Genomic DNA, 26272 nt, shown 5'->3' with positions numbered 1-26272 from the left:
AGGCACCTCACTCCCCCACGCCGTTTCAAACATTCCATCCACACGCTCTGGCGTCCCACACCCGTACTCCCGTCCTCCCAGTCGCTCCTCTCAACGTTCCGTGGCAACCCGCTCCCAACCACCCTCTTGCGGCCCATCACCCCCTCCGCAACACCTGCCCGGAATGGAACCGGAACCAACCACTACCGCCCTCCTTGAGGCTATCAGCGCCCTTGCCAACCAAGTCGGGTCCTTGCAGGCCCAAATTAAATCACAAGGCAAGCAAATCTCACAGCTCACCGCCTTATGCAAGGAAACCAATGACCTTGTTGGTGACAAAGACCAGGGCGGAGCCCAAACCAAGCCTGGCCCATTGACTGGGCCTGTCACCCCTCCTACCCACTCAGGGGGGAAGCCCACACTCCAGGCATGGTTAGGCCTGGACTCAAAGCTCCATTCCGCCCCTCAAGGGGAACAGGCTTTGACTCAGAGGACAAAGAACCAAGGCTCCCCAAAAAGGAGCCTCAAGGAATGCCTAGAAGGCACCTGGGATCTCTCACCCCCTTTGATTCAGGGTCCAGTGTAAAAAGGCCCAAGATGGACCTTCCCGACCCCTATAAGGGTGACACCAGGGGACAAAAAGCCACCCAGTGGCTTGATCAAATGATGCTATGGGTAGCTCTCCATTGTGATCAATTTGACAAGGAAGAGCAGATGGTGGTGTGGATTCTATACCACATGACAGACAAGGCCGCCGACTGGGCTCTCCCCATCATTGGAAATATCATCAAGGGCAAGGGTAACCCTCCCACCACTATCCAGGCCCTAACGGCCAAATTCAAGGAGGCCTTTGCCAACCCCAACGCCAAACGGGCCGCCGCCAGAAAAATTGCGGCTCTCTCCCAATCTTCCACCACCTCCAAGTACGTCACAGAGTTCCGCAACCTCATGGCGGAACTAGACTGGAACAAGGAGGCTTACATTGCGCAGTTCACGCAAGGCCTCCACTGGAAGGTAAAGGAACTCCTGTCCGCCAAGGACAACATCCCCAACAAGCTGGAGGCTATATTTGCCGCCTCCATCAAAATTGACAACACCCATTGAGAGAACGAGGAGAACCGCCCGAAAAAGGCTCCTGCCAAGTCCCCGGCTACCATAGCCACCTCCACAACCACCACAAGGGTCCGTCTATCAGAAGACCCAAACTATGTCACCCCGGAGGAACGGGACCGCCGCCGCGCGTCTGGCCTTTGTGTCAAGTGCGGCCAAAAGGGGCACGGCATCAAACAATGCCCCAATGGCTGGAAAGCCACAATTAAGGAGGTAGCCAAGGTGGCTGAAGATGTTGAGTTGGGAAAAGACTAAAGTCAAGGACTGCTGCCAAGCCCCCGACTCAAAAAACGGACAATATAGTAGATAGCGTTGAATTTGTAAATCTTGGTCTAGACTCAAATAAAAAACCGCTTCTTTTTATTGATCTATATATCCAAAATATCCCGGCAGAACCCCTTAGAACCCTCATCAACTCAGGAGCCACATCAAACTTCATCTCCCCCTCAATTGTGGAAAAATACAAAATCCCAAAAACCCAACTCAAAAACCCACAAGTTGTGAGAATGTTAGATGGTACTATATCCCAGACTGGTTGCATTTGGCACCAGGTTCACCTCACGGTATTGGCCAACAGCCACCCCCACTCCATTCCCTTTCTTGTCTGCCCCATTGGCAACACCCCAGCAATCCTTGGCATGACTTGGTTAACAACAGAAGCCCCCCTTATCAACTGGCAACAGGGACTGATCACCTTCCCTGAACAAGCACAGATTGCCTCTGAGGAAGAAGCAGACCTAGATCCTTTGGCAGACCTTCCTCCTCAGTACCATGAATTTGCTAAAGTCTTTGGCAAGGAAGAATTCAAGGTCCTCCCTCCACATAGGGAGTATGATATATCCATAGACCTTGTCCCAGATGCCAAACTATCCCCAGGACCCTTATATGGCATGACTGATGCTGAATCCAAGGCGCTCAAGCAGCACATTGACAAAGAATTAGCAACGGGCAAGATCCGCCCCAGCACTTCTTCCACTGGCGCCCCAGTCATGTTTGTTAAGAAAGCAGACAGATCTCTTAGGCTGGTTGTGGATTACCGGAAACTCAATGACGTAACCCACAAAAATGTATATCCACTCCCAAGACAGGACAACCTCATGGCAAAGCTGAGACATGCTAAAATATTCACAAAGCTTGATCTATGCTGGGGTTATAACAACGTCTGGATTAAGGAAGGAGACAAATGGAAGACGGCTTTTAGAACAAAGTACGGACTATTTGAATACCTGGTGATGCCCTTCGGCCTTACCAATGCCCCCGCCGCCTTCCAACACTTCATGAACAACCTGTTTAGGGACCTCATTGACGTCACTGTGGTTATCTACTTGGACAACATCCTGATCTTCTCAGAAGACCCTAAGGACCACCCAACCCATGTCAGGGAAGTCCTATCACAGTTAATGAGGAATCAGTTGTTCTGTAAACTCTCCAAGTGCCACTTCCATGTCACCACGGTGGATTACTTGGGTATTGTCATTTCCCCGGCAGGCTTTTCCATGGATCAGAAGAAGATTGAGGCGGTCACGTCATGGCCAACCCCCAAAACAGTCAAGCAGGTCCAAGCCTTCCTAGGATTTGTCAACTACCTCCGCCAATTCATCCCCAACTTCAGTTCAGTAGCACGTCCCCTTCACAACCTTACCAGAAAGGAAACCCCCTGGTCATGGGGCAACCTAGAGGAAGCAGCATTTCAGGAATTGAAGATTCTTGTCACCAAGTTGCCGGTTCTCATCCATTCCAACCCAGGGCTCCCCTATTACCTTGAGACAGACGCCTCAGGGGTTGCCATGGGAGCCATCCTTAGTCAGCGGGGCCCAGATAACCGACTACACCCAATTGCGTATATGTCCAAATTGTTCTCAGGGGCAGAAGGAAACTACAACACTCACAACAAGGAACTCCTGGCCATCATCAAGGCCTTGGAGGAATGGCGTATTTTCCTGGAAGCTACGGACAAACCGGTTCAGGTATTTACAGACCACCGCAACCTTGAGTACTGGATGCAGGCAAGGACATTCAATCGACGGCATGCTAGATGGCGTGTATTCCTGAGCAATTTCAATTTTGAAATACATTATTGCCCAGGGAAGCAATCAGGGAAGCCGGATGCCTTGTCCAGACAATCGGACTATGTTGACAACCCCCAAGAACCAGAAGTCATGCTACCACCAGAGGTTTTTGCAAATACAGCAGAAGAGGAATTAGAAATTGTCACGGATATTTGCGCCAAGCTCAAGGAAGATCCATCACTGGAACCAATTATAAAATTCCTTACTGAGGATGCAGACAACGCGCCCCCTTCAATTAGGAAGGCCTATAGGGACTATGATTGGGAAGAAGATTTGCTATGGTACCGTGGGAAACTGGTGGTTCCGGACTCAGAACCCCTGAAAGAACGACTCTTGAGGGAATTCCACAACTCCCCACTGGTAGGACATCCAGGCCAACAAAGGACGCTTGAACTTATCAGCAGGAGCTATTGGTGGCCCGGAATGAAATCCTCTGCTAAAGAATGGGTCAAATGCTGTCCAGTTTGTCAAGCCAACCGACGCGCGCACGCCCCAGCTATCTCCCTGAAACCCTTAGAAGTTCCCCCTTATCCTTTCCACACCATATCCTATGACTTCATCACAGGTTTCCCCAAATCCCAGGGACACAACGCCATACTGGTTGTAATCGATTCCTTTTCAAAATTTGGCCATTTCATTCCCACCTCAAAAAAGGTCACATTGAAGGGTCTAGCGGACTTATTTGTCAACCACGTCTGGAAGTTACATGGGCTACCCATAAAAACCGTCTCTGATAGAGGTACCACGTTCACCGGGAAGTTCCTCAGGGCACTATACCAACAACTTGGAATTAAGCCCGCCTTCTCATTGGCCTATCACCCGGAATCAGATGGTCAAACAGAAAGGGTCAACCAGTTCATAGAGTTCTACCTCAGATTGTATGTGGCTGCAGATCACTCAGATTGGGCCACATGGTTGCCGCTGGCTGAATATGCATATAACAACGCCAAGCATTCTGCCACAGGGAAAACCCCTTTTGAACTAGTTTATGGAAGAAACCCGGTAATGAACCCATCCAACGTCCCAGCAAACGTCCCAGAAGCAGACCTTGTAGCGGACACCCTTGCACAGGAATGGAAGGAAGCAGAATCCGCTTTAAGGATGACAAAGGAAAGAATGGCAGGAGTAAAAGGCACAACCCCAGAATACACTATTGGGGAAAAAGTATGGCTAGACGCAAAAAATGTGGAGATTTGATCCAACTCCCACAAATTAGACCCCAAGCGCCTAGGACCTTTTGAAGTCACCAAGAAGATCTCAAGCCACGCATACCGCCTAAAGCTCCCTGAATCACTGAAGATCCATGATGTCTTTTACGTAGGGCTACTTTCCAAAAGCCATGAATCACCAAACCAGCCATTCCTGGAACGCCCCCCTCCTGAAACAATAAGAGGAGAGGAAGAATACAAGGTGGAACAGATCATAGATTCCAAGAGGCAACAAGGAAAGTGGTTCTACCTAATCAAATGGAAAGGGTACGGGCCAGAAGACAACTCTTGGGAACCAGAGGACCTACTGGAACACAGTCAAGAGGAAATCCGTTGCTTCAACAAGTCACAACTGAAAAAGGCTTGTGACTCCGCCAAGAGCCTTTAAGGGGGGGGCAATGTTATAACCTCCTAACATATACCATTAGAATTGCACGATTTATCTATTATTTTTAGTATTTTTTACGGACTCAATATCTTTTGTTTTTTGACCACGTGATCTTGGCGCTTATTATGCCAAGATGCCGCGCTGAGATGCCGTGCCAAGGGCGCTTAGGAGAAATCCACGCTTCTGCGCAGCCCGCAGCAGGCTTCTCTTTCACATGGACGCTTCCTTATCTCACGCACAGACTGTCATGCCCTAGAGGCGTGACCACCTTAGAATCCACTAAGTCGAAGAAATAGTGAATATATGCGCTATTTTCATGGAGACTTATGGATATATGCATTTTTATGTTATTTAGGCGCTGGGCGCTTATTATGTAATCTCATCACATGACCTTTAGTCATGTGATCTTGTTTTCTTATCTCTGGTCATGTGACCTTATCTTTGTTATGATGTTTGTACATGTAATTACTCTTCCCCTTCTCTGTTGAATATATAAGGAGGGTTCTGAGAGCCTTAAGCCTCAGAACTCAACCTCTTATCCCCTTCCACACCTACCTACCCTAAGACATACACTTAAGAGTATTGCCTGAGAGCATACCAGTCCCTGTCAAAGGTTCCTTGCCCTGCTGTCTTAACAGCATTAGTGCACTTTACTTTATATAGGTCTTGTCCTACCCTTTCCTGGCTTTGCCTTGAGCATTGTTAGGCCCTACTTGCTGATAAGTCCTATATTAGGCAATAGCTTGTTAGGTTTTACCTTCTGGTAGTTGTTGGCTCTGACATTAGGTCGAGTTCTTCATCACCAACCCTTGTGGGCTATTAGGGTGTTAGTACTGGCACGACCCATCAAGAACCAGTGATCCAGCATAACCAGATAATAATCAAAACTGGTGATTGTTGCACTAGGGGGTTATTGTTACACGGCTAGCATTGCAAACGTCCACCCAAGAGTCTGCCACAACTCCTTCTGCGTCACAGACAGTCAAAGACCCGCTTGTGCAAAACCTGCTACTGTATCACGCCCATCCAAGGCTTGTTGATCAGTTGTAAGGAGCATTCAACGCTAGGTATTGAGACAGTGATTAGCGTAAAAGAATAAACTGTGAGCTTAGCGGGGCCAATCATCTAGCCCCCCATCTTTCCTAAACTAGTAGTGAAGTTGCCTATTTAGCAAGGACATTACTTAGTATCTTCCCATTCCCCTTTGTCTCCACTATGTCAACCCAACCATCTACCTATGTGCATGCCGATCCCAATGCACTGTCTGTCCCCACCAATATCCAGGAGATACCTGCGTGGGCCCAGGAGATCAAAAACCTCCTCCTGGCTATGAATCAGAATCTTTCTCTGGTCATAGGACAAGCGGCTGCCCATCATACAGATCTAGGCACCACACAGGCCACCCTCAACAACCACAACAGCAGCATCACCAATCTTGATGCCCTCATTGTTAAACTTGGGGCTGATATTGCCAAAATAGGCACTGCGGCTGCGTCTGGTTCTTCTATTGCCTTGGCTACCAAGGCTCCCAAACTTGCAACGCCAGACAAATTTGATGGGTCTGACAAAAACAAGGCAATCTCCTTTAGGGTTGCTGTATCTCATTACCTCAGGATCTCATATCCTGGCTCAACAGTGGATGAGCAAATCGCTTTTATCATTTCCTGCCTGGATGGCAAGGCCCATGAGTGGCTTGAGCCCTACCTAGAAGAGGACGTTGTGAAAGGGAATCCTGTTTCTTGGCTCCACAATCTGGATGCCTTCTGGCTGCAATTCAATGCACGCTGGAATGTCCAAAATAGGACTGAGAACTTCTGCGCTAAACTGCGCACCCTCAAACAAACCAAGGGAGTCCAAGATTACTACAAGGACTTCCAGACCTATTCTCAAGGTCTTGGTTACAACAACCCCTCTCTCAGGGATATGTTCTATGATGGCCTATCCCACAAAATTAAGGAAACTCTCATGGTTCAAGATTATGACCATGCAGATGCCTCTGTTACTCTTGCAACTCTTGCAGAGAAGGCCCTTAAGGTGGATCAGCGCCTAGAGCAGTTTGCGGCCCAGCACAAGGGTTCCTCCTCCTCTTCAAACCAATCTGGAAGCAAGTCCAGCACCTCTACGTCAGCAGCAGCCCAGGGAGCGCCCAGGGATAAACTGTCTGTTGGGGAACAGGTGTATGCAATTGTGGATGGAAAGGCTAAGAAGGGGGTCCTCCAAAAAATTGGCCAAAATGCCAAAGGGATTGCAGTTCCAATTGTTAAGTGGAATGATGGCACCACCATGGACGTTACCTTCAAAACTATCAAGAAGGATAACCACCCAGTCACTGCCACTTCCACTCCTGCCCCCAAGGCTTCCTCCTCCTCCTCTGCGCGCAACTCTGGTCCTTCCCCTATGGACTTAGACTCTGCCTCCTCAAAAGGCAAAAAACCTATTATATGCGCAACATGTGGAGGTAGGGGACACTATGCCAATCAATGCCCCTCAAAATCCTACTCTGGCCATGAGGCCCATATCTCTGAGGATGAGTCGGAAAATGGGGACCTCTGAACACTAATGGGAACAGTGTATCAGAGGGAAACAATGGACATTTAGATAGCTTGGAAATCTTTTCTGTAAATAATATATCTCCTTTAAATATATATTTTCAAGCATCTTGCGTTCAAAATGTTCCCAACCCTAAGGTTACCAAGAAAATGAAGCCCTTCTTTGGATGGGCTATGATTGATTCAGGTGCTTCATCTTGCTTCATACACAAGGACCTAATCAAACAATATGGTATACCTACTACAAAAAATCTGTACCACGTTGCCTTAAAGTGATTGATGGAAGAGACATTAGTTCTGGTTTGGTAGATTCAGAATGTATATTTACTTTAGAATTAGGTAGTCATAAAGAGGTTCTGAAATGTAACGTAGCTGATATAGGTAAACATAGCATAGTCCTTGGAATGTCCTGGCTCAAGTTACACAACCCTACTATAGATTGGCCTAATAAGCATATCACTTTTAATTCTCAATATTGTAACAATTCTTGTCTTTCTATTTCTAATTCTATCCTGGGAAATGTTGGTGGGACTCCTAACCACCTTGAAGGCATACCAGAAGACTTAGGAGGTGTCAAGGTAATTGAACCTCTTGAAGGCATCCCTAGGGAAACTGGAGGTACTGTGGATTCTCCACTTGAAAGTATCCCAGTAGAACTGCGCAATTTTGCGGAGGTATTTTCTGAGGACATGAAGGTGACAGAACTGCCGCTGCACCGTCCTTTTGATTTAGGGATTGATTTAATTGATCCTGATAAACCTGTTAAGGCTATGGTATACCCCTTGAAGGCATCTGATGATGAGGAACTTAGAAAACTCCTTAAAGAACAATTGGACAAAGGATTGATTCGCCCATCCAAATCCAAATATGGTTCCCCAGTTCATTTTGTCAACAAGAAAAATGGGAAAAGGCGTATGGTTGTGGATTATAGATCCCTAAATGCAAATACAGTCAAGAATGCGTACCCTCTACCTCTAATACAGTCTCTCATTGAGAAACTAAGAGGCGCAAAATACTTTTCCACCATTGACCTGAAATCTGGATACAACTTGGTCCGGATAAAGGAAGGTGATGAATGGAAGACTGCATTTAAAACCAAATATGGCCTGTTTGAATACCTAGTCATGCCCTTTGGGTTATGCAATGCTCCTGCTGCATTTCAGCACTTCATGAATGAGACATTTAGGGACATATTGGACGTCTATGTAGTAGTATATCTAGACAACATCCTAATATTCTCAGAAAGCAGGGAATTACACACAAAACATCTCCAAGAGGTACTGAAAAGGCTGCAAGACAATGCATGCTATTGTAACCTGGAAAAGTGTAATTTCTATGCGTCTGAAGTAGACTACCTTGGTGTTATTGCCAATGGTGAAGGAGTAAAAGCAGATCCCAAGAAAATCACTCAAGCGGTTGATTGGGCAACACCGCGCTCTGTCAAAGGGGTTCAAGAGTTTTTGGGCTTTATAAATTTCTATAGACGCTTCATACATAACTTCTCAAAATTGGCACAACCCTTATACCAATTACTCCAAAAGAATATACCTTGGGAGTGGGGTGAACGCCAAGAAGTGTCTTTTAAAGCTCTTAAACAGGCTCTAATTGAATCCCCTGTTTTAATCCAACCTGATCCATACAAGGAGTTTTTCCTTGAGTGTGACGCCTCTGATTTTGCAACGGGCGCTGTCCTTAATCAAAAGGGCAGTGATGATAAATTACACCCAGTGGCATTCCTATCAAAATCCCTAGCACCTGCTGAAAGAAACTATGATATCTTTGATAAAGAGTTATTAGCAGTAGTAAGGGCTTTAAAGGAATGGCGTCACCTGCTGGAAGGAACAGTAATCCCTGTCAAAATACTGACAGACCATAAAAATCTGGAGTATTTCCAGACAAAAAGGGATCTGAACCAAAGGCAGTTAAGGTGGATGGGATTTTTGGCAGATTACAACTATAGGATTGTGTATAGGCCAGGCGCACAGAATAGAAAAGCAGATATTCTCTCTCGCCGTGAAGACCACAAGTCTGCGGTTAAAGAGGGGGGTGAAACCCCTGTGCTCATAAGCCCAGAGCTTTTTATTGCAGCTATTCAAACAGATAGTGACCTTAATGACCTAATAAGGGACGCTCTGCATGATGATAAAGCTGTATACAAAATCCTTAAATCTTTGGAAGAGGATATACCTGTTAAAGGATGGAAGATTGATAATGGCCTACTTTACTATCATGATTGGATCTATGTCCCCAACAAGCCAGAAATCAGGAAAGCCGTCTTGGAAAGCAGGCATGATAACCCTTCCACTGGGCACCCAGGACAGTTCAGAACCCTAGACCTCCTTTCAAGGGATTACTATTGGTCAGGGATGAAACAGTCTGTAACAAAATATGTCCAAGCATGCGACTCATGCATACGCAGTAAACATTCCAACCGGGCTCCTGAAGGTCTCCTTCAAAACATAGATTTACCCAATAAGCCCTGGGAGGAAATAACGTATGACTTGATTGTAGGACTCCCCACCTCAGAAGGATATGATGCAATATTAACTGTAGTGGACCGCCTATCCAAAATGGTCCATTTCATACCAACTCACTCTGATGCAACTGCGGTTGATGTTGCAAATCTCTTTGTATCTTTTGTGTGGAAGTTACATGGGTTACCCAGGAAAACCATCTTGGACCGAGGCCCCCAGTTCAATGCAAAGTTCCTAAGACAGGTCTATAAGCGGCTGGGGATAGAACCACACTTCTCCACTGCATACAGACCCCAAGTTGATGGACAAAGTGAACGCTTAAACCAGTTTGTGGAAATCTACCTACGCCACTATATCAACTATAGGCAAACAGACTGGGTTGCGTCATTACCACTTGCGGAATTTTCATACAATAATGGGAAACACTCAGGTTCCAAACATTCACCCTTCTACATGTGCTATGGTTACAACCCAGACTTTACAGTTGGGAACACCAAGGAAAGCCATGTCCCTCAAGCCAATGACCTAGCAGACTTCCTGAAAGAGATCCAAGCTGAAGCTAAAGCTGCTTTAGAAATTGCTGCAAGACAAAACGCACAATACTATGATCTCAACAGAAGGGAAGCAACCAAGCTGGAAGTTGGTGATAAAGTCTATTTGAGTAGCGCCAACATCAAAACTTCAAGGCCTTCCCATAAGCTAGAACATAAGCGATTGGGGCCCTATAAGGTCTTGGAGAAAATTGGCAGGAACTCCTATAAACTGGATCTCCCTAAATCCATGAAAGTCCACCCTGTCTTCAACATTGCCCTATTACACAAGAAGCCAGTAGACAAGTATGACCGTGATCCAGTCCCACTTCCCCTGTCGTAGACACAATCGATACCAGGGAATTTATTCCCACTTTCTTGGATTTAAACAAAGACAAACGGACAACATTTTCGATCACGTGACTTCGGCGCTTATATCATACGCCAAGCGCCGAGCCACGTCCCCTTCCGCGCTTACCTCAGCACACGTAGCCACCTCCACCTAATGACATCACTATGACACGTCAGTGACACGTATGCATGAGTAAGGCCAACTGCGGAGCGGGGTTCTTATTTGATTACATATTGGACATGATGTATTTGTAATTAGTTACTCTGTAGAATATATAAGGAGGCCAACCGACCATGGTAACACCCAGGTTGATTACCTCTTGTCGCATCCCCACTACTGTACAAGGGCCTTAAGCCCAGTAAACCACTTAGCTACTTAGTCCACACCGCCTTAAGCGGCTTTCTCGCTGTAGTTACATAGCTGGTCATCGCCCTTACGGCTTTGGTCATCGTAGTATAGCTGGTCGTCGCCGTAGGATAGCTTGCCGCCGCCTTACGCGGTTCTCTACTTAGATACGTCCGGCCGCAAGCGCCATCCTCCTCGACGTCCTTACAGACGTCTAGGACACTAGGTAATCGACCTTACGTCGGTTGCAAACCGTTCTGCACCCACCCCTACTAAGCTCCAACCCCCGAGAAGGATACCTGTACTAGCACGAGTGAAAACACGTGATTGGACTCCCCTTTCAGCTGGAATAATCAAAGAGCTGTTGGTCCCACATAGTAACAAATTGCTATAAGGCAGGCTATCCCTATCGCCCGCATACCACCGGTCACCGCACCCCTTGTCAGCGGAACTAGTCAGCAGATCCACCCGCTTGCAGAAAACCCGTTCCACATCACGCCCGTACACGGCAGTTGATTGGTCAATAGGGACTGTCCAACGCTAGGCGGTTGACGCAAGTTCTTAGCGCCAGAACAAGAAAGCAACCCATAAGTCCTGTTATAGGCACCATCCTCCCCCCCTTTGCCCACCATTACGTCACGCACCCCCTCTTGCGCTTCCTCCCGCGCCTCCCAACGCGCCACTTCCCACCAAGGCCGCTCATACCCCCATGAGATGGCAACCCGTTCCCGGAGCACCGCTCGTCCCCAATCCCCTCTCGATCAAGGAGAGCTGGGACCCTCTCTTCCGGCAACCGCCGATGAGTCAGGGAGCCTTGAACCAGAGGTTTTTGGGGAAATATCCCTCAGCCGTGCAATCTCCCTCCTCCTGGGATTGCAAAACCAAGTCATCCGGCTTGAGCGGGAACTCAAGGAAATCAAGGAAGTCAACAAGGAAGCCCGAGACTGGATGGGAGCAGTCGACCAAACCCTCACTCGCATCGAGGCTAATGGGCCCCAACCCCACACACCAGAAGACCGGAAACCACCGGCAATCGAAGCCACGCCCAGGCCCCTATCAAAAGCCGACCCTCTTCCAGCGCCTAGTGCGCCCCTCATCGCCTGGGCTAACCCCACCAAGCCTCCCATCACCTTTGCCCAACCAACCCCTGTCCGGGCCCCCCCACGAGTCCAAACTCCCGCTCCATCTTTGCCTATCAGGCTCCGTTCCCCCGTTGCCCCTCCACCAGCGGCTCCAGTAGCCGCATACCAAGCCCCCGTCAAGGTAGATCACCCTGACGCCTATACGGGGAAAATCGGGAATGAGTCACGACAATGGCTCACAAGAATGATGGCATGGGTCCGCCTTAACCAGCGCATGTTCCCAACGGACCAAGAGGTACTCTCATTCCTCCTAATGAACATGAAGGACGCAGCAGGAGCATGGGCGCACCCTCACCTCGACCAACTAGGGTCCCACAGGGCCATCATCCAAACGGTGGAGGACTTCAGGAGGGAATTCCTGGCTGCGTTTGGGAACCCAGACGCCACAAGGGCCGCGGAGCGGCAAATCACCTACCTCACTCAGACAGGCACCTGTGCTGAGTACATTACAAAGTTTAGGACCATCGCCATGGACCTAGACTGGAACAACGCCGCCCTTTGTGGGCAATTCGCACGTGGCCTCCACTGGGAGGTCAGCCGCCTCATTGCCACCCAAGAGCAGCGCCCCACTACCCTCCTGGAGCTGCAAAACGCAGCCCTGGTCATTGACAACGCCCTCTGCAAGGAGCGTGCCAGCCACCCGCCTAAGGGTAGTAAGTCTGGAACTTCCTCCACCCCCAATAGGGGGGCGAGTACCGGCCAACAGGCCACAAGACCAGGGCGCCTCTCCAGTGACCCCAACTTTGTCTCCGAGGAGGAGCGAAACCGCCGCAGGGCTGAAGGCCTCTGCATCAAATGCGGTAAGGCGGGCCATAAATTTGCGGAATGCCGCACTGGCTGGAAAGCCACACCCAAGGAGGAAGGTGTCAAGAAGGAAGCCGCCAAAATTGGCAAAGAGTCTGGACCCGAATCGGGAAAAGACTAAGGGTACCTGCTGCCGCGCGCAAGGACCCTAAGTACTCTAGGCTTATTGAAATCTGTAATATATCGAATAGCACCAATAGAATTTCCCCACTCTTCACAATCTCAATTAAGCCAGAGAAACAAGCGGACCCACTAGAAGTCCTGATAGATTCAGGCGCTACATCATCATTCCTTCATCCTCACACCGCAGAACGACTCCGCCTGCCCCTAATAGACCTCCCTCAACCCCGCACCGTAACTATGCTCGATGGGTCGAGCCCCCAGGCTGGAAAGATTTGGAAGAAGGCTCACCTAACCTTCCTATTTGATGGTAAACAAATGACCGAGACCTTCCTTATATGCAACACCGGGTCTCACGCCGCCATCTTGGGACTGAAATGGTTGGACGCACACAACCCAGAAATCAATTGGAACGCGCAAACCCTCTCCTTCCCCCATACACCACCAGAACACGTGGCCATTGCCAAGGAAGAGGAAGCTGATCAGAATCCCCTTGAAGGAGTACCCCCAAAATATCACCAGTACGCCAAGGTATTTGGGGAGGAAGAATTCAACAAGCTTCCCCCACATCGGCATTACGACATTGCCATTGAACTAACGGAAGAAGGGCCCCTCAATTCCCCGTTATATAGCATGACTGATGCCAAATCCTCCACACTCAAGGATTGGCTCAGGGACAAACTCAAGGCGGGGAAGATCCGCCCCAGCAAGTCATCAATCAGTTCCCCTGTCATGTTTGTACCCAAAAAGGATGGTTCCCGTTGGCTTGTGGTTGACTACCGCCGCCTCAATAGTCGGACAAAGAAGAATGTGTACCCGTTACCTCGTCCAGATGACCTCATGGCCCAGCTCCGTGGTGCTAAGATCTTCACCAAGCTAGACCTGAGATGGGGTTACAACAATGTCCGTGTTAAGGAGGGCGACGAATGGAAAACCGCGTTCCGCACTAAGTATGGCCTGTACGAGTCTCTTGTCATGACCTTTGGTTTAACCAACGCCCCTGCCTCATTCCAACACTTCATGAACGAATTATTCAAGGATCTATTGGATGTATGCGTCATCATTTATCTTGATGACATCCTAATTTATTCAAAGGATGACGCAACCCACACCCAGCACGTTCATGAAGTATTACGGCGGTTAATGGCAAACCAATTGTTCTGCAAGGCGTCAAAATGCACGTTCCATGTTACATTGGTGGAATACTTGGGAATTATCGTGTCAGACAAAGGTTTTAGTCTGGACAAACTCAAGATTCGGGCAGTTCAGGAATGGCCCACGCCTACCAAGGTCAAGGAAGTGCAGTCCTTCCTAGGGTTTGCCAACTTCCTCCGCCGCTTTGTGGCCAATTTCAGCCATATAGCCAGACCGTTGCATAATTTGGTGAAAAAGGACACGCCTTGGAAATGGGATACCAGAGAACAGGAAGCTTTTCAGGGACTCAAGGATGCTATCACGAGCGCCCCCGTACTCTGCCATGCCGACCCCACCAAGCCTTACTTCTTAGAAACGGATGCCTCCAGCGCAGCACTAGGTTCCATATTAAGCCAACGCCAAGAAGACGGCCGCCTACACCCCCTAGGGTTCCTGTCAGAATCATTCAAAGGCGCGGAACTGAATTACGATACACATGACAAGGAATTACTGGCAATCATCTGCTCCTTTGAATACTGGCGTATCTTCTTAGAGGGAACCTTACACCCCGTCACTGTGTTCACCAATCACCGCAACTTAGAATATTGGAAGGAGTCCCGCACGTTCAACCGCCGCCATGCCAGATGGCATCTACTGCTAGCTGGATATAACTTCCATATTGTATACCGCCCAGGTAAACAATCTGGCAAGCCGGATGCCCTATCACGCCGATCAGATCACGCGGACATCCCACCTGAACCACAAACCATGCTACCGGATCCTGTATTCGCTAATGTTGGCCTAGTTATTCCTGAAAAAGAGCTGCAACGCCAAATCAAAGCATCCTTGGATCAGGACGAATCCCTGGAGGAAATACTCCAATTCCTACAGAACAAGTCAAAAGCCCCGCCCTCCATCAAACGAGCCTTCAAGGATTACCAAATGGAGGCGGGCCTACTCTTCTATCAGGGAAGGATTGTGGTACCAGATACCGGGACTTTACGGACAGACTTACTCCGCATATTCCACGACAGCCCTCTGGCCGGGCACCCGGGTAGACAACGAACATTGGAACTGGTCTCTAGGAACTACTATTGGCCCGGAATCCGCGCAGATACTTACTGGCACATAGATTCCTGCAAAACCTGCCAACAAATCCGCAAACCAAAGTATGCTTCCATTCCCCCGCAACCGTTAGAACTGCCGTCTCGCCCCTGGCAACACATATCCTACAACATGATTGTTGACCTACCCAAGGACGGAGCCTACGACTTGATACTGGTCATTGTGGACAGTTTCACCAAATACGTAGTACTGGTGGAATGTTCCAAGAAGTTAAAAGCTCCCGAATTGGCAGATCTTTTCCTACGACATGTCTGGAAGAAATACGGAATGCCGGAGAAAACAATATCCGATCGAGGAAGGGTCTTCAATAACAAATTCCTCAAGGCATTGTACAAACAATTAGGAATAGACCCCCACTTCTCCTCAGCCTACCACCCGCAGAGCGATGGACAAATGGAACAGGTAAACCCCACGGTTGAGCACTTCCTAAGGGCTTATTCAGGGATCAACCAGAGGGATTGGGTCAGATGGTTACCAATGGCAGAATTTGCGTACAACAACGCAGTACACAGTAGTACCGGCAAATCCCCATTCAAAGCGCTACATGGATGGGAACCCTCACTTACTCCAAGCAACGTCCCTACCAATGTCCCCGAAGCGGATGACGTAGCCTCCCAGATGGAATCCCAATGGCGGGAAATAGAAGCAGCACTCCGGCAATCAAAAACACGCATGACAGCCGGAGAAACAGGAGAACCAATCAGTTTTGAAGTAGGAGAAGAGGCCTGGCTAGACGCCAAGAACGTAAAACTAAAAACCCTGAGTCCCAAGTTAACGGAACAACGGCTAGGCCCCTTCAAAATAACCAAAAAGATCTCCGACCGTGCTTACCGCCTAGAACTCCCGCCATCTATGAGAATCCATAACGTCTTCTACGTGGGACTACTGTCAAAGGTGAAAAAGGACGATAAACGCGCATTTGAAAACCGGCCGCCCCCGGTCACTGTGGACGGGGAGGAAGAATACAAAGTGGAAGGAATCGTGGACATGGAAAATAGGAACGGAAAGTGGTTTTTTAGGGTTAAATGGAAAGGCTACGGATCAGAGGAAAATACCTGGGAACCAAGGGAAAACCTCAAAAACGCCAAAAAAATCCTGAAAAAATTTGAAAAGGAAATGAAGGAAAAGGCCCTTGGCGCCGCCAAGGCCCTTAAAGGGGGGGCAGTGTTGTAGACACAATCAATACCAGGGAATTTATTCCCACTTTCTTGGATTTAAACAAAGACAAACGGACAACATTTTCGATCACGTGACTTCGGCGCTTATATCATACGCCAAGCGCCGAGCCACGTCCCCTTCCGCGCTTACCTCAGCACACGTAGCCACCTCCACCTAATGACATCACTATGACACGTCAGTGACACATATGCATGAGTAAGGCCAACTGCAGAGCGGGGTTCTTATTTGATTACATATTGGACATGATGTATTTGTAATTAGTTACTCTGTAGAATATATAAGGAGGCCAACCGACCATGGTAACACCCAGGTTGATTACCTCTTGTCGCATCCCCACTACTGTACAAGGGCCTTAAGCCCAGTAAACCACTTAGCTACTTAGTCCACACCGCCTTAAGCGGCTTTCTCGCTGTAGTTACATAGCTGGTCATCGCCCTTACGGCTTTGGTCATTGTAGTATAGCTGGTCGTCACCGTAGGATAGCTTGCCGCCGCCTTACGCGGTTCTCTACTTAGATACGTCCGGCCGCAAGCGCCATCCTCCTCGACGTCCTTACAGACGTCTAGGACATCCCCCAGTTGTCACAGCTGATGGAGAAGAGGAATATACTGTTGAAAGGATCCTAGACTCCAAGAAAGTGGGTCGACAAGTCAAATACTTGGTTAAATGGAAAGGGTATGGACCAGAGGATAACACATGGGAGCCCAAGGCCCACTTAGCCAATGCCCCTGAAAAATTGGCTAAGTTTCACCGTGAACATCCAGAGGCAGCTGGACCTTAACGGGGGGAAGTGTCATGCCCTAGAGGCGTGACCACCTTAGAATCCACTAAGTCAAAGAAATAGTGAATATATGCGCTATTTTCATGGAGACTTATGGATATATGCATTTTTATGTTATTTAGGCGCTGGGCGCTTATTATGTAATCTCATCACATGACCTTTAGTCATGTGATCTTGTTTTCTTATCTCTGGTCATGTGACCTTATCTTTGTTATGATGTTTGTACATGTAATTACTCTTCCCCTTCTCTGTTGAATATATAAGGAGGGTTCTGAGAGCCTTAAGCCTCAGAACTCAACCTCTTATCCCCTTCCACACCTACCTACCCTAAGACATACACTTAAGAGTATTGCCTGAGAGCATACCAGTCCCTGTCAAAGGTTCCTTGCCCTGCTGTCTTAACAGCATTAGTGCACTTTACTTTATATAGGTCTTGTCCTACCCTTTCCTGGCTTTGCCTTGAGCATTGTTAGGCCCTACTTGCTGATAAGTCCTATATTAGGCAATAGCTTGTTAGGTTTTACCTTCTGGTAGTTGTTGGCTCTGACACAGACCATGTAAATACTTTCCCCTTTGTCTATATAAACAGCAGGAAAATTGCTTGGAGATCCCAAGTTGATTTTACCTTGTCTCATATTCATTGAGGAGGATTAGTCAGCCAGCTAAGTAGCAGGCCCCCAGTAGTACTTAGACGCTCACCACCCCCTTAACTCACCACACCTCCAGGCCTAAGGCCCCCCCGCATTAGTTAGTAGTAGTAGTCCGCCTCAAGCGGAAGTAGTATAGCCTTATTAGTTAGATTATGTACGTGTTGCTTGTAGTAGTACGGCCTTAAGCGCCCAACTCCACCAGCGTGTGCCCACCTTACAGTGGTGCACAACAAAATAGCTGACAACGCCATTGGACTTAACTTTGAATGTGATGTATGCGCACAAACAAAGGCCCACACTTGACCATTCCCCAAAGAATTGGCAACAAAAGTCTCCAATATAGGTGAGTTAGTAGTAACCAATGTATGGGGACCGGCCCAAACTCCTTCAATTGGTTGATACAAGTACTATGTATCATTCACGGATGTAGCTACACAATTTACTTGTTTAGGTTTCTTAAGACACAAGGATGAAACATTGAACAAATATAAATCATTTGAAGCAATACTAAATACACAAAAAGATAAGAAAATCAAGAAAGTTTGCTTCAATAATGGTAGGGAATTTGTGAATAAAGACTGGATCAAGCATGCCACTCAAAGGGGGACTATTTTGGAAACTACGGCCCTGTATTCAGCCCAACAAAACAGCATTGCTGAAAGGTTGAATCAAACACTCACCAAGAAAGCACAAGCCATGCTGCTTGAGTCAAACGCCCCAAAGTTCCTTTGGAGCAAGGCCATAGCATACGCGTGCTACCTAAAGAATTGCGTGCCTACGCAAGTGCACAGAACATTCTGGAAAACGCCCTACAAAGCCTTCTGGGGCATTAAACCCAATGTTAATACGCTCCGTCCTTGGGGAAGTAAGTGCTACGTACTAAATCAAGGTGGAGACTTGTCTAAGCTTGACCCTAAGACAACGACTGCAATATTTGTGGGCATATCAGACGTCCAAGGAAAGAGCTGGTGGTACTACAAGTCAGGATCAAACCGCATATTGCACTCGCAAAATGTCACCTTTCCAAGTCATGCACAAATTGAAGAAGTTGATAACGGCAAACCCAAACCAGGAGAATTGGTTGCTCCGCCCGCTGAGGGGGAGATGACGCAAGCTAACAGCGCTGCGCAACAACCAATAGAAAATACTAGAACAGGGGGAGCGCATGTAGATAGTGAAGAAATAAAAATTAAAAAATTAGAACATATGGGTATAAAAACCAAACCGCTGAGCAACAAATCAACATCCAACAAACCAACTCAACTTGTTCAGCAATCACTCAATCAACCTGTTGTTCCCAAACCTACCACTGTTTGCAACAATCCTGTTATGCGCACTGGTAATAATTCTATTTCTAACTCTACAAACAATCAATGCGCTCAAAGGTAACGTCTCAACCGGAGCCCAAACCCACAGTAGGAATCCTAACCCTACTCACATCTCACTCCAACAAGAACGTGGCGGAGTCAGGATTAAACTCCCCGACAATGTTGCAACAGGTCAGCTTAATAACCAAGCAACAAACAAGACTACTAACCTTGTACTAGACCTCCCCAATGCCGCAAGCATGCACTCCAACAGCTCCAATGTTGATCTTGATGCATATACCTTCTCCACCAACACCTCCTCCATACTCTCCGCCCCTACCATCCCGTCCAAGCTTGCCTACCTGCTGGCAACCCTGCCAGCAACCAAACTGGACACGTCCTTATCCAACTTGCTCAACAATCAATTCAGCTACCTCAACCTATCCAAATTGACTTCAACCAAATTGGATAACACCCTGGCAACGCCCGGGGATGTGGAACACAAATGGGCCTATGCCGCCAAGCTATCCGCGCCCAACAACCACCCAACCGTTGCGGAAGCGCTTGCTGGACCGGACGCAGAGGAATGGCAAAAAGCCATGGCAAAGGAGGTTAGTACATTCAAGAAAATGGATACATACAATCTCACCAATCTACCACCCGGCCACAAGGCAATTGGAAACGCATGGGTATTCACACTCAAGCGTAACGCCAATGGCACACCAGCCCGCTACAAGGGACAACTAGTAGCCCAAGGCTTTAGCCAACAACCTGGTATTGACTTTGATGAGACGTTTGCACCTGTAGTACGTCTTGACTCAATATGATTACTGTTATCCATTGCTAACCAAAATGATTGGGATATTTGACAGCTCAATGTTAATTCTGCGTACCTACATGCAAAAGTAAACAAAGAATTATACATGCAACAAATCCCATATTTTGAAGACGGTACGAATCAAGTATTAAAACTAAAACGTTCAATTTACGGTCTGAAACAAGCAGGCCGCATGTGGAACAAACTATACAATACCAAGCTCAAAAGCCTTGGATTGTCATAAACAGAGGAAAATAGAACTAGCTGGAATTGAACCAGCTTGACCACTAAGCCATAGAGCCCTATTATTCCTCTGCTGACAACCCATGATTACACCTGCTACCCCCCAAATTTGGGCTTGGGCCAGCATGCAACCACTTGTACTGGTCATGTGACCGTGTCCAGGACACAAAATAGCTGTACAAACTGAAAATGTGAACTGTAACAAATGAATTGAATCAATATGTATATCTGTAAATGTGTGACTCAATTAAGGGGGAGTGTAGAAATAACTTGTACATACTAGAACAATCTAGTATATTCCATGTAATTGAGTCAGTGCTAACTAACCAATCAGCTATATGCGCAGTAAAGCGCAGTAAGTATGCGTCACCCCTATAAGTGACTCAACTGGTTGGTTCACGGGTATATAAGGGGGGCTTGTTCTGTCTCCTAACAAATCATCCTATTCTCACTCAATTTCACTCTTGTTCATACTTTGTAATTAATTTGTTCTATAATATATTTGTTTCTATATACATTTTACTTCTTTCCACACAAACAGTTCCATGCTCAATTTGATTCAAACACTTGAAATACCATCAAGCTACACTACCGATCTGGCTAGCCAATTGATAAGACTCGGTTATCTGGGTTGTCGATTCGGTCTCAGGAGATTGGATACTTGGTTTCAGATGCACATTAGCAAAGTCCTCAAAGAGCTTGCAAATAAACTTCCAGTTCAGGATGATTGGGACTCTTAGTCCATGGTCTAGCTTATGCGGTACATGCAGAAAACTGGAACCTTCAATTACCGATGGAAGATATTATCCGCAGCCCATCTTGCTATTTCTAAAGCAATCACCATGGCTTACCCAGGTGTTGACAAAGCACCTCAAGGAAACATGGTCAATGTATGTGCAGCACTATATAAAGAAAGGAGTCTACGACTACATAGTCCCGGCCTTTTTGGATTTGTTTTTACTGTTATTCTTTCCTTGGGCCACAAATCCCCCGTATGGGAGGATCAATTAACTAGAGAAGATCGCAGGGTACTCTATGCTGCTGCTATGATATTTACTTGCCTCAGTAACCACACCGACTTGGGTATTTCTTGGTTACCGAACCCTACGGAAATTAAGCACGTTTGCAACAGATGTTCAAACAACTTCGACTCTTGCTGGGATGCCACATTCTCCCGATTAAAGGGCTTAAAATCTCATGTGCAGCTGGAAGACATTCGTTGTATTGTTGGCATACCGTTTTATTTATCTCGGTTCTTGGTGGCGTTTGCCAGTAAATCTATCTTTTGTGACTGCGCCAACAAAGTTAAGGCCCTTGCTATGAAATCCACGGATAAATTATATCAGTGCTTTGCGGAAAAGTACAACCTTTTGGTGCAGTGGGTCTAATGCATCGCTTCTCTTTGGTGGTATATTAATATCTTATGTGTAGAACCGTTTGACGGAAGGTAAACTTGCAACGTTTGGTGGAAGGTACGGGAACTAACCTTTGGTCACCTAGTAGGAGTAACACGCTATTTACCAGAGGTTACTCTCCGCCGGTCATTTACCACAGGAGGTTTTCTGCACTCTCGTTTGATTATTTATATAGCTGACCAAAAATATTGTTCCACCATACATATGATTATGGGGGATACCCAGTTATTACTCAACTATAATTCCCCATATGTACAGTCTTAAAGACACTCTCGATTCACAACTGCAGTCAAAACTCAGTGAATGTTGATGTATATCGTTTCTCAGGATCCAGCGCCCCAGGCCCGGAAAACCTCAATCCACCCCAGTATGGCAGCTAACAAGGACTCTCCTTACGAATTTTAGTACACTTTTGTATGTTCCCGTCATTTCGATATTATAAGGCCACACAACCCTAACCTTCGCTGCTCCCATGGAATTTCGACAGTAAACAGTAGGTTTTGTGCATGATTGTATACATTTACTCCAAACTCGATTGCATGTAATCGGAGGGTTGGATATTGTGACAACGATAACGATGGCCCTCCACCGTATCTCCTTTCAGAATCATCACACTGGTGATGACACTGAATTAATACCAGTGATACGTCACCTCTATATCAGATTATATGAGCTCTGAGAATAATATCCTAAATCCACTGAGTCTAACTACTCTTACAATAAAGAGGCACATTAGAGACAGCCCTTTCTACAATAATTATAAACCAATCGTAATAATATGTACCGGTAGATTGTTTGGGGCAATGTCTATCGGCCTAAATGCAGTTGTGTATATGTTACGTTTGTCTCATGTTTGACGTACGTTCCTATGTCGCTTCTTGTTCTATATTTGGTGTCGAACACAGCGTTATGCACTCAGTAAGAAAGGTTTATAACTACTCGGTATATGTTTAGATCGGTTCAAACAACTTTATCAATATCTCTACCTTTTATAAATGTCACTATCCTAAAATCCTGTTGGGAGCCCGATCGTGGATTTGGCAGCAGTACTCTTGACCATGATGTACTAGCACACGTGATATCGATATGAGAAGCTGCTGATCTTTGAATCACTCTTTGAAGAAATCAGACCTACCACAGCGCCGATATAGATTCTTGGAGTAAAAAAATATTAAAATGACCGATTGTGACAGCTCTAGAAACAATATTCTGCTTGCACAGTACCCACCAGCTCGAATAACGGCTGCCTCTAGGCCTACGCAAGACCCTGTGTTCTACTATAAATACAACATCATCGTTCTCTCGGTAGGGGGTAATTTGTTCCGAGTATGTCGCTGTATATCAGGATCGGTCATGGTGAACTTATATCTTCTTGCACTTCGGTATAGATTCCAGCATCGTTTCTTGCCCCAGACCCAGGCATCCAAGATTATGAACTCAAATCTTACATGAAGAGCGCATTCGATTTATCTACCAATTCTAGCAGTAATGCAGGATTCAATGATAAAGATCCGATAGTTCTCCCTCCCAATATTTCAGTTGAAACAGTTCGCGACCTTTTGACAGTTTCATCAGGTGGGTAAGTGATTAATGCGCATTTACTACAGTTACACTCTCATGTATAATAGCGTCGGAAATCACGAATTTATCGAACTTCTTTCCAGCGTTAACCATTCTTATCGGCACAATCCAGAGTTGATATATCGTCTATCAAAAATTGGTTACTTGGCCGACCAATTCGGGATAAGAAAACTAGATGATTGGGCTCAGTCTAAAATCGACCAAATATTCAGGTTTTCTATGTCACGATTAACCGGCGAAGGCAATTGGAATACCGCAATAGTCAAACAACTTATGAAACATATGCAAAAAACGAGCCTAAAAAGCTACCGAGGCTCAATACTCCATAGAATGCGATTAATTATAAGTAACTTGGTCTGCAAGGCTTATGATTGTCCGGACGAATCAAAAGACTTGTCCGACCATACTATCATTGCCATATGTGCCGACCTTTACACGGAAAAAGATCTTCTAGTCAACACTCCTGATATGTTCGGCTTCATATTTTCTGTTGTCCTTTCGTTGGGCCACCGTTCTCGCGTATGGACTCGTCTTACTCGAGAGCAACGTAGAGTGTTATACGCAGGCAACAGTACCCTCGTTCAACTATGCGATCACACCGATTTAGGAATCAACTGGTTGCTAGAGCCGTCAGAGATACTCGAGATATTCAAAGACTGTCCCAATTGTCGCAATCCTTCAAACATCAATAAATGGTGGAGCGATACGTTTGGCAGATGCCAAGGGCTAAACTCTCCAATTCCTTCGGAAGATATTCGTTATATCGTACGCCTACCTGAATACAGGTATTCAATCTCCTGGGCATCCAAGTCCCAACCATGGCTGCCCTGTGGTAGCAAGTGTATTCACACTTTAAGAACTTATATTGACGAGCATATGGAAGCCTTGTATTGTGCTTTGGCGAAGAAGTATAGGTATCTGGAGGAGTAAGTTCCATGTTCATTTCCCAATGGAGACTCAAGCCTCGTACTCAAGCTTAAGTCTTGTGTAGAACCACTTGATATCTCAGATTATTCCGGATACTCTAATATGAACTTCATTCGAAACCATAAGCCTGGGCTCTTGAAAAAAGTTTGATGTGAAATGCATATGTTTCTATTATAGGTTTAGAATAAACAAACTTGGTCAACGGGTATGGAGACTGCTTGAGTTAGCCAGTTCTTCAACGCGCCTACAGATCGAAACCTGTTTACGGGCCAGTGAAATAGTAGCATTGGTTGTGCCCTTGTTCTTATAACTATGTATATTCGACCAGCGACCCAAATATCCCATATACATGGCTCCCGAAGTTACCGGGTACCTATCTACATTGTTGCACGTATCACAGCCCATGGACACGTACTAAGGCTCTTATATCTTCAAGTGCAGCATTCAAGGGTGTGGGAATTGATTCCATCCTAACAATGGAATCCAAGCAACCATTGGCAGGCTGTTAGTCATATATGTTGTTCGTTACCATCTCCTCGCGGAATCGTCCAGCTCGCCCTGGGATCTATTCAAAAATGGGAGTTGGGCCTTATTTATCACGCCGCTAATATTTTATTCCCTCGGGAACAAAAGACTTCTTAATCCTGGCCAAGCCTTACGATGGAGCGATACATCTGGATGGCTACTTAATCATTTGCTCCGGATGGAAACCTAGTCGCCCATAGCCCCAAAGCCTTCCAACGGTATCACTTAACCGCACATAAATAACAGAAGCCGAATTTCTCGCCATCTATTTAACAAGGCATTACTCTCTTATTTCCTCACTTTTGGGCATTACTTTGCTTCTCAATCTTGGCCACCAACACCTTCACTACATCTACGATGTTCTTCTCTACTCTTGCCCTTACCTCCGTTGCTCTCATGGCGCAACTGGTGTCTGCTGCTCCTTCGCGCACCTCCGCATCTTACAATAGGAGCGGTTTTGTCACTCGCGATGCAGATGCCCCGCGGTTTATCAAACGTGAGGCCACTTGCACGTTCCCGACTCCACCAAAGACGACCTCGCTCACAGCGGCAATGATCATCAAGGGAACATTTGATGGTAATTCTGATAGACGCTCACTAGCAAAATGGGGCACTCACCAATATTTCGCGATTTAGGCGGGAATGTACGCTTCGATCGCGGCGAGGGGGCCTGCAAGGGTCAAATAGAAGGAGGAGACAAAGATGCCGTGTTTCTCCTTGAGGAAGGGGCTACTCTTCAGTAAGTGGCCATGGCACTGTCAGTGAGCAATGCCCGATCAACCGAACTTTGATATTTAGAAATGTCGTGATCGGGGCCAACCAGGTCGAGGGTGTTCACTGCCTTGGCTCTTGCACGCTGAATAATGTGTGGTTTGAAGATGTATGCGAGGATGCGATTACAATCAAACAGTCTTCCGGTACATCGACGATCACCGGCGGTGGAGCCAAAGGCGCCGAAGATAAGGTGGTCCAACACAACGGTGGAGGTAGGTTAACTTAAATGGAATATGTAGCCTGCTGGATTCTCATTATATGCTTAGGTTCCGTAACGATCGACTCTTTTTGCGTCCAGAACTTTGGAAAACTCTATCGATCGTGCGGTAACTGCTCTACTCAGCATGCTCGTAGCGTGACCATCTCCAATGTCGTTGCAACCGATGGCAAGCTCCTAGTTGGTATCAACTCGAACCTTGGCGACGTTGCGACTGTCAATACTGCCACCGTCAAGGTGACAAATGTCAAGAGCGTCTGTGATACTTTCGAGGGCAACAACAATGGTGACGAGCCTACGAAACTAACCAGCAATACTGCCAACGCTAGGTTCGTTTAATCTACCTGCTATTAATTGAATAGTTGCCGACTTTGTTGATATTTCCTAGCTGCAAGTTCTAAATCCTGTAATTTGCTAGGACGTTATGAATACTGAGATGATAGGATTTTGTGTGCTTACTATCAATTAATAATCAAGATATTCCGATTTATCCCCCAGATGTACTCAAAGACTAAATAGCCCGTAAT

The 26272-nt window shown here is 46.7% G+C and overlaps 8 protein-coding genes across 8 annotated transcripts; all 8 read left to right on the top strand.

Moving 5' to 3' along the window:
• Positions 1 to 163: 163 nt before the first annotated feature.
• Positions 164 to 4754, top strand: RhiXN_11634 (Retrotransposable element Tf2 protein; the record flags this gene model as incomplete). The annotated part of the gene is made up of 5 exons (XM_043331449.1): positions 164 to 411; positions 450 to 993; positions 1087 to 1311; positions 1365 to 4322; positions 4383 to 4754. 5 exons carry the CDS (start codon positions 164 to 166, stop codon positions 4752 to 4754), a joined length of 4347 nt encoding a protein of 1448 aa, XP_043184959.1.
• Positions 4755 to 5969: 1215 nt separating this feature from the next.
• On the top strand, positions 5970 to 7307 carry RhiXN_11633 (Transposon Tf2-1 polyprotein; the record flags this gene model as incomplete). Its single annotated transcript, XM_043331448.1, has 1 exon — positions 5970 to 7307. One exon carries the CDS (start codon positions 5970 to 5972, stop codon positions 7305 to 7307), a length of 1338 nt encoding a protein of 445 aa, XP_043184958.1.
• Positions 7308 to 7707: 400 nt separating this feature from the next.
• RhiXN_11632 (Transposon Tf2-7 polyprotein) lies at positions 7708 to 10650 on the top strand (the record flags this gene model as incomplete). Its single annotated transcript, XM_043331447.1, has 1 exon — positions 7708 to 10650. One exon carries the CDS (start codon positions 7708 to 7710, stop codon positions 10648 to 10650), a length of 2943 nt encoding a protein of 980 aa, XP_043184957.1.
• A 1068-nt stretch (positions 10651 to 11718) lies between these two features.
• On the top strand, positions 11719 to 13071 carry RhiXN_11631 (Retrotransposable element Tf2 protein; the record flags this gene model as incomplete). The annotated part of the gene is made up of 1 exon (XM_043331446.1): positions 11719 to 13071. The coding sequence occupies one exon, from the start codon at positions 11719 to 11721 to the stop codon at positions 13069 to 13071; it is 1353 nt and encodes a 450-aa protein (XP_043184956.1).
• A 239-nt stretch (positions 13072 to 13310) lies between these two features.
• On the top strand, positions 13311 to 17289 carry RhiXN_11630 (Retrotransposable element Tf2 protein; the record flags this gene model as incomplete). Its single annotated transcript, XM_043331445.1, has 2 exons — positions 13311 to 16498; positions 17067 to 17289. The coding sequence occupies 2 exons, from the start codon at positions 13311 to 13313 to the stop codon at positions 17287 to 17289; spliced, it is 3411 nt and encodes a 1136-aa protein (XP_043184955.1).
• Positions 17290 to 18635: 1346 nt separating this feature from the next.
• RhiXN_11629 (Retrovirus-related Pol polyprotein from transposon TNT 1-94) lies at positions 18636 to 20073 on the top strand (the record flags this gene model as incomplete). The annotated part of the gene is made up of 3 exons (XM_043331444.1): positions 18636 to 19278; positions 19325 to 19438; positions 19487 to 20073. The coding sequence occupies 3 exons, from the start codon at positions 18636 to 18638 to the stop codon at positions 20071 to 20073; spliced, it is 1344 nt and encodes a 447-aa protein (XP_043184954.1).
• Positions 20074 to 22897: 2824 nt separating this feature from the next.
• On the top strand, positions 22898 to 24232 carry RhiXN_11628 (polyadenylate-binding protein, cytoplasmic and nuclear; the record flags this gene model as incomplete). The annotated part of the gene is made up of 3 exons (XM_043331443.1): positions 22898 to 23047; positions 23110 to 23300; positions 23632 to 24232. 3 exons carry the CDS (start codon positions 22898 to 22900, stop codon positions 24230 to 24232), a joined length of 942 nt encoding a protein of 313 aa, XP_043184953.1.
• Positions 24233 to 25111: 879 nt separating this feature from the next.
• On the top strand, positions 25112 to 26084 carry RhiXN_11627 (pectate lyase; the record flags this gene model as incomplete). Its single annotated transcript, XM_043331442.1, has 4 exons — positions 25112 to 25331; positions 25391 to 25493; positions 25553 to 25740; positions 25795 to 26084. 4 exons carry the CDS (start codon positions 25112 to 25114, stop codon positions 26082 to 26084), a joined length of 801 nt encoding a protein of 266 aa, XP_043184952.1.
• Between the last annotated feature and the right edge of the window lie 188 nt (positions 26085 to 26272).

Source organism: Rhizoctonia solani, chromosome 12, assembly GCF_016906535.1.
Source record: "Rhizoctonia solani chromosome 12, complete sequence".
Lineage (NCBI taxonomy): Eukaryota > Fungi > Basidiomycota > Agaricomycetes > Cantharellales > Ceratobasidiaceae > Rhizoctonia > Rhizoctonia solani.
Note: the sequence above shows the minus strand (reverse complement) of the source record. Positions and strands in the feature narration are given on the sequence as shown.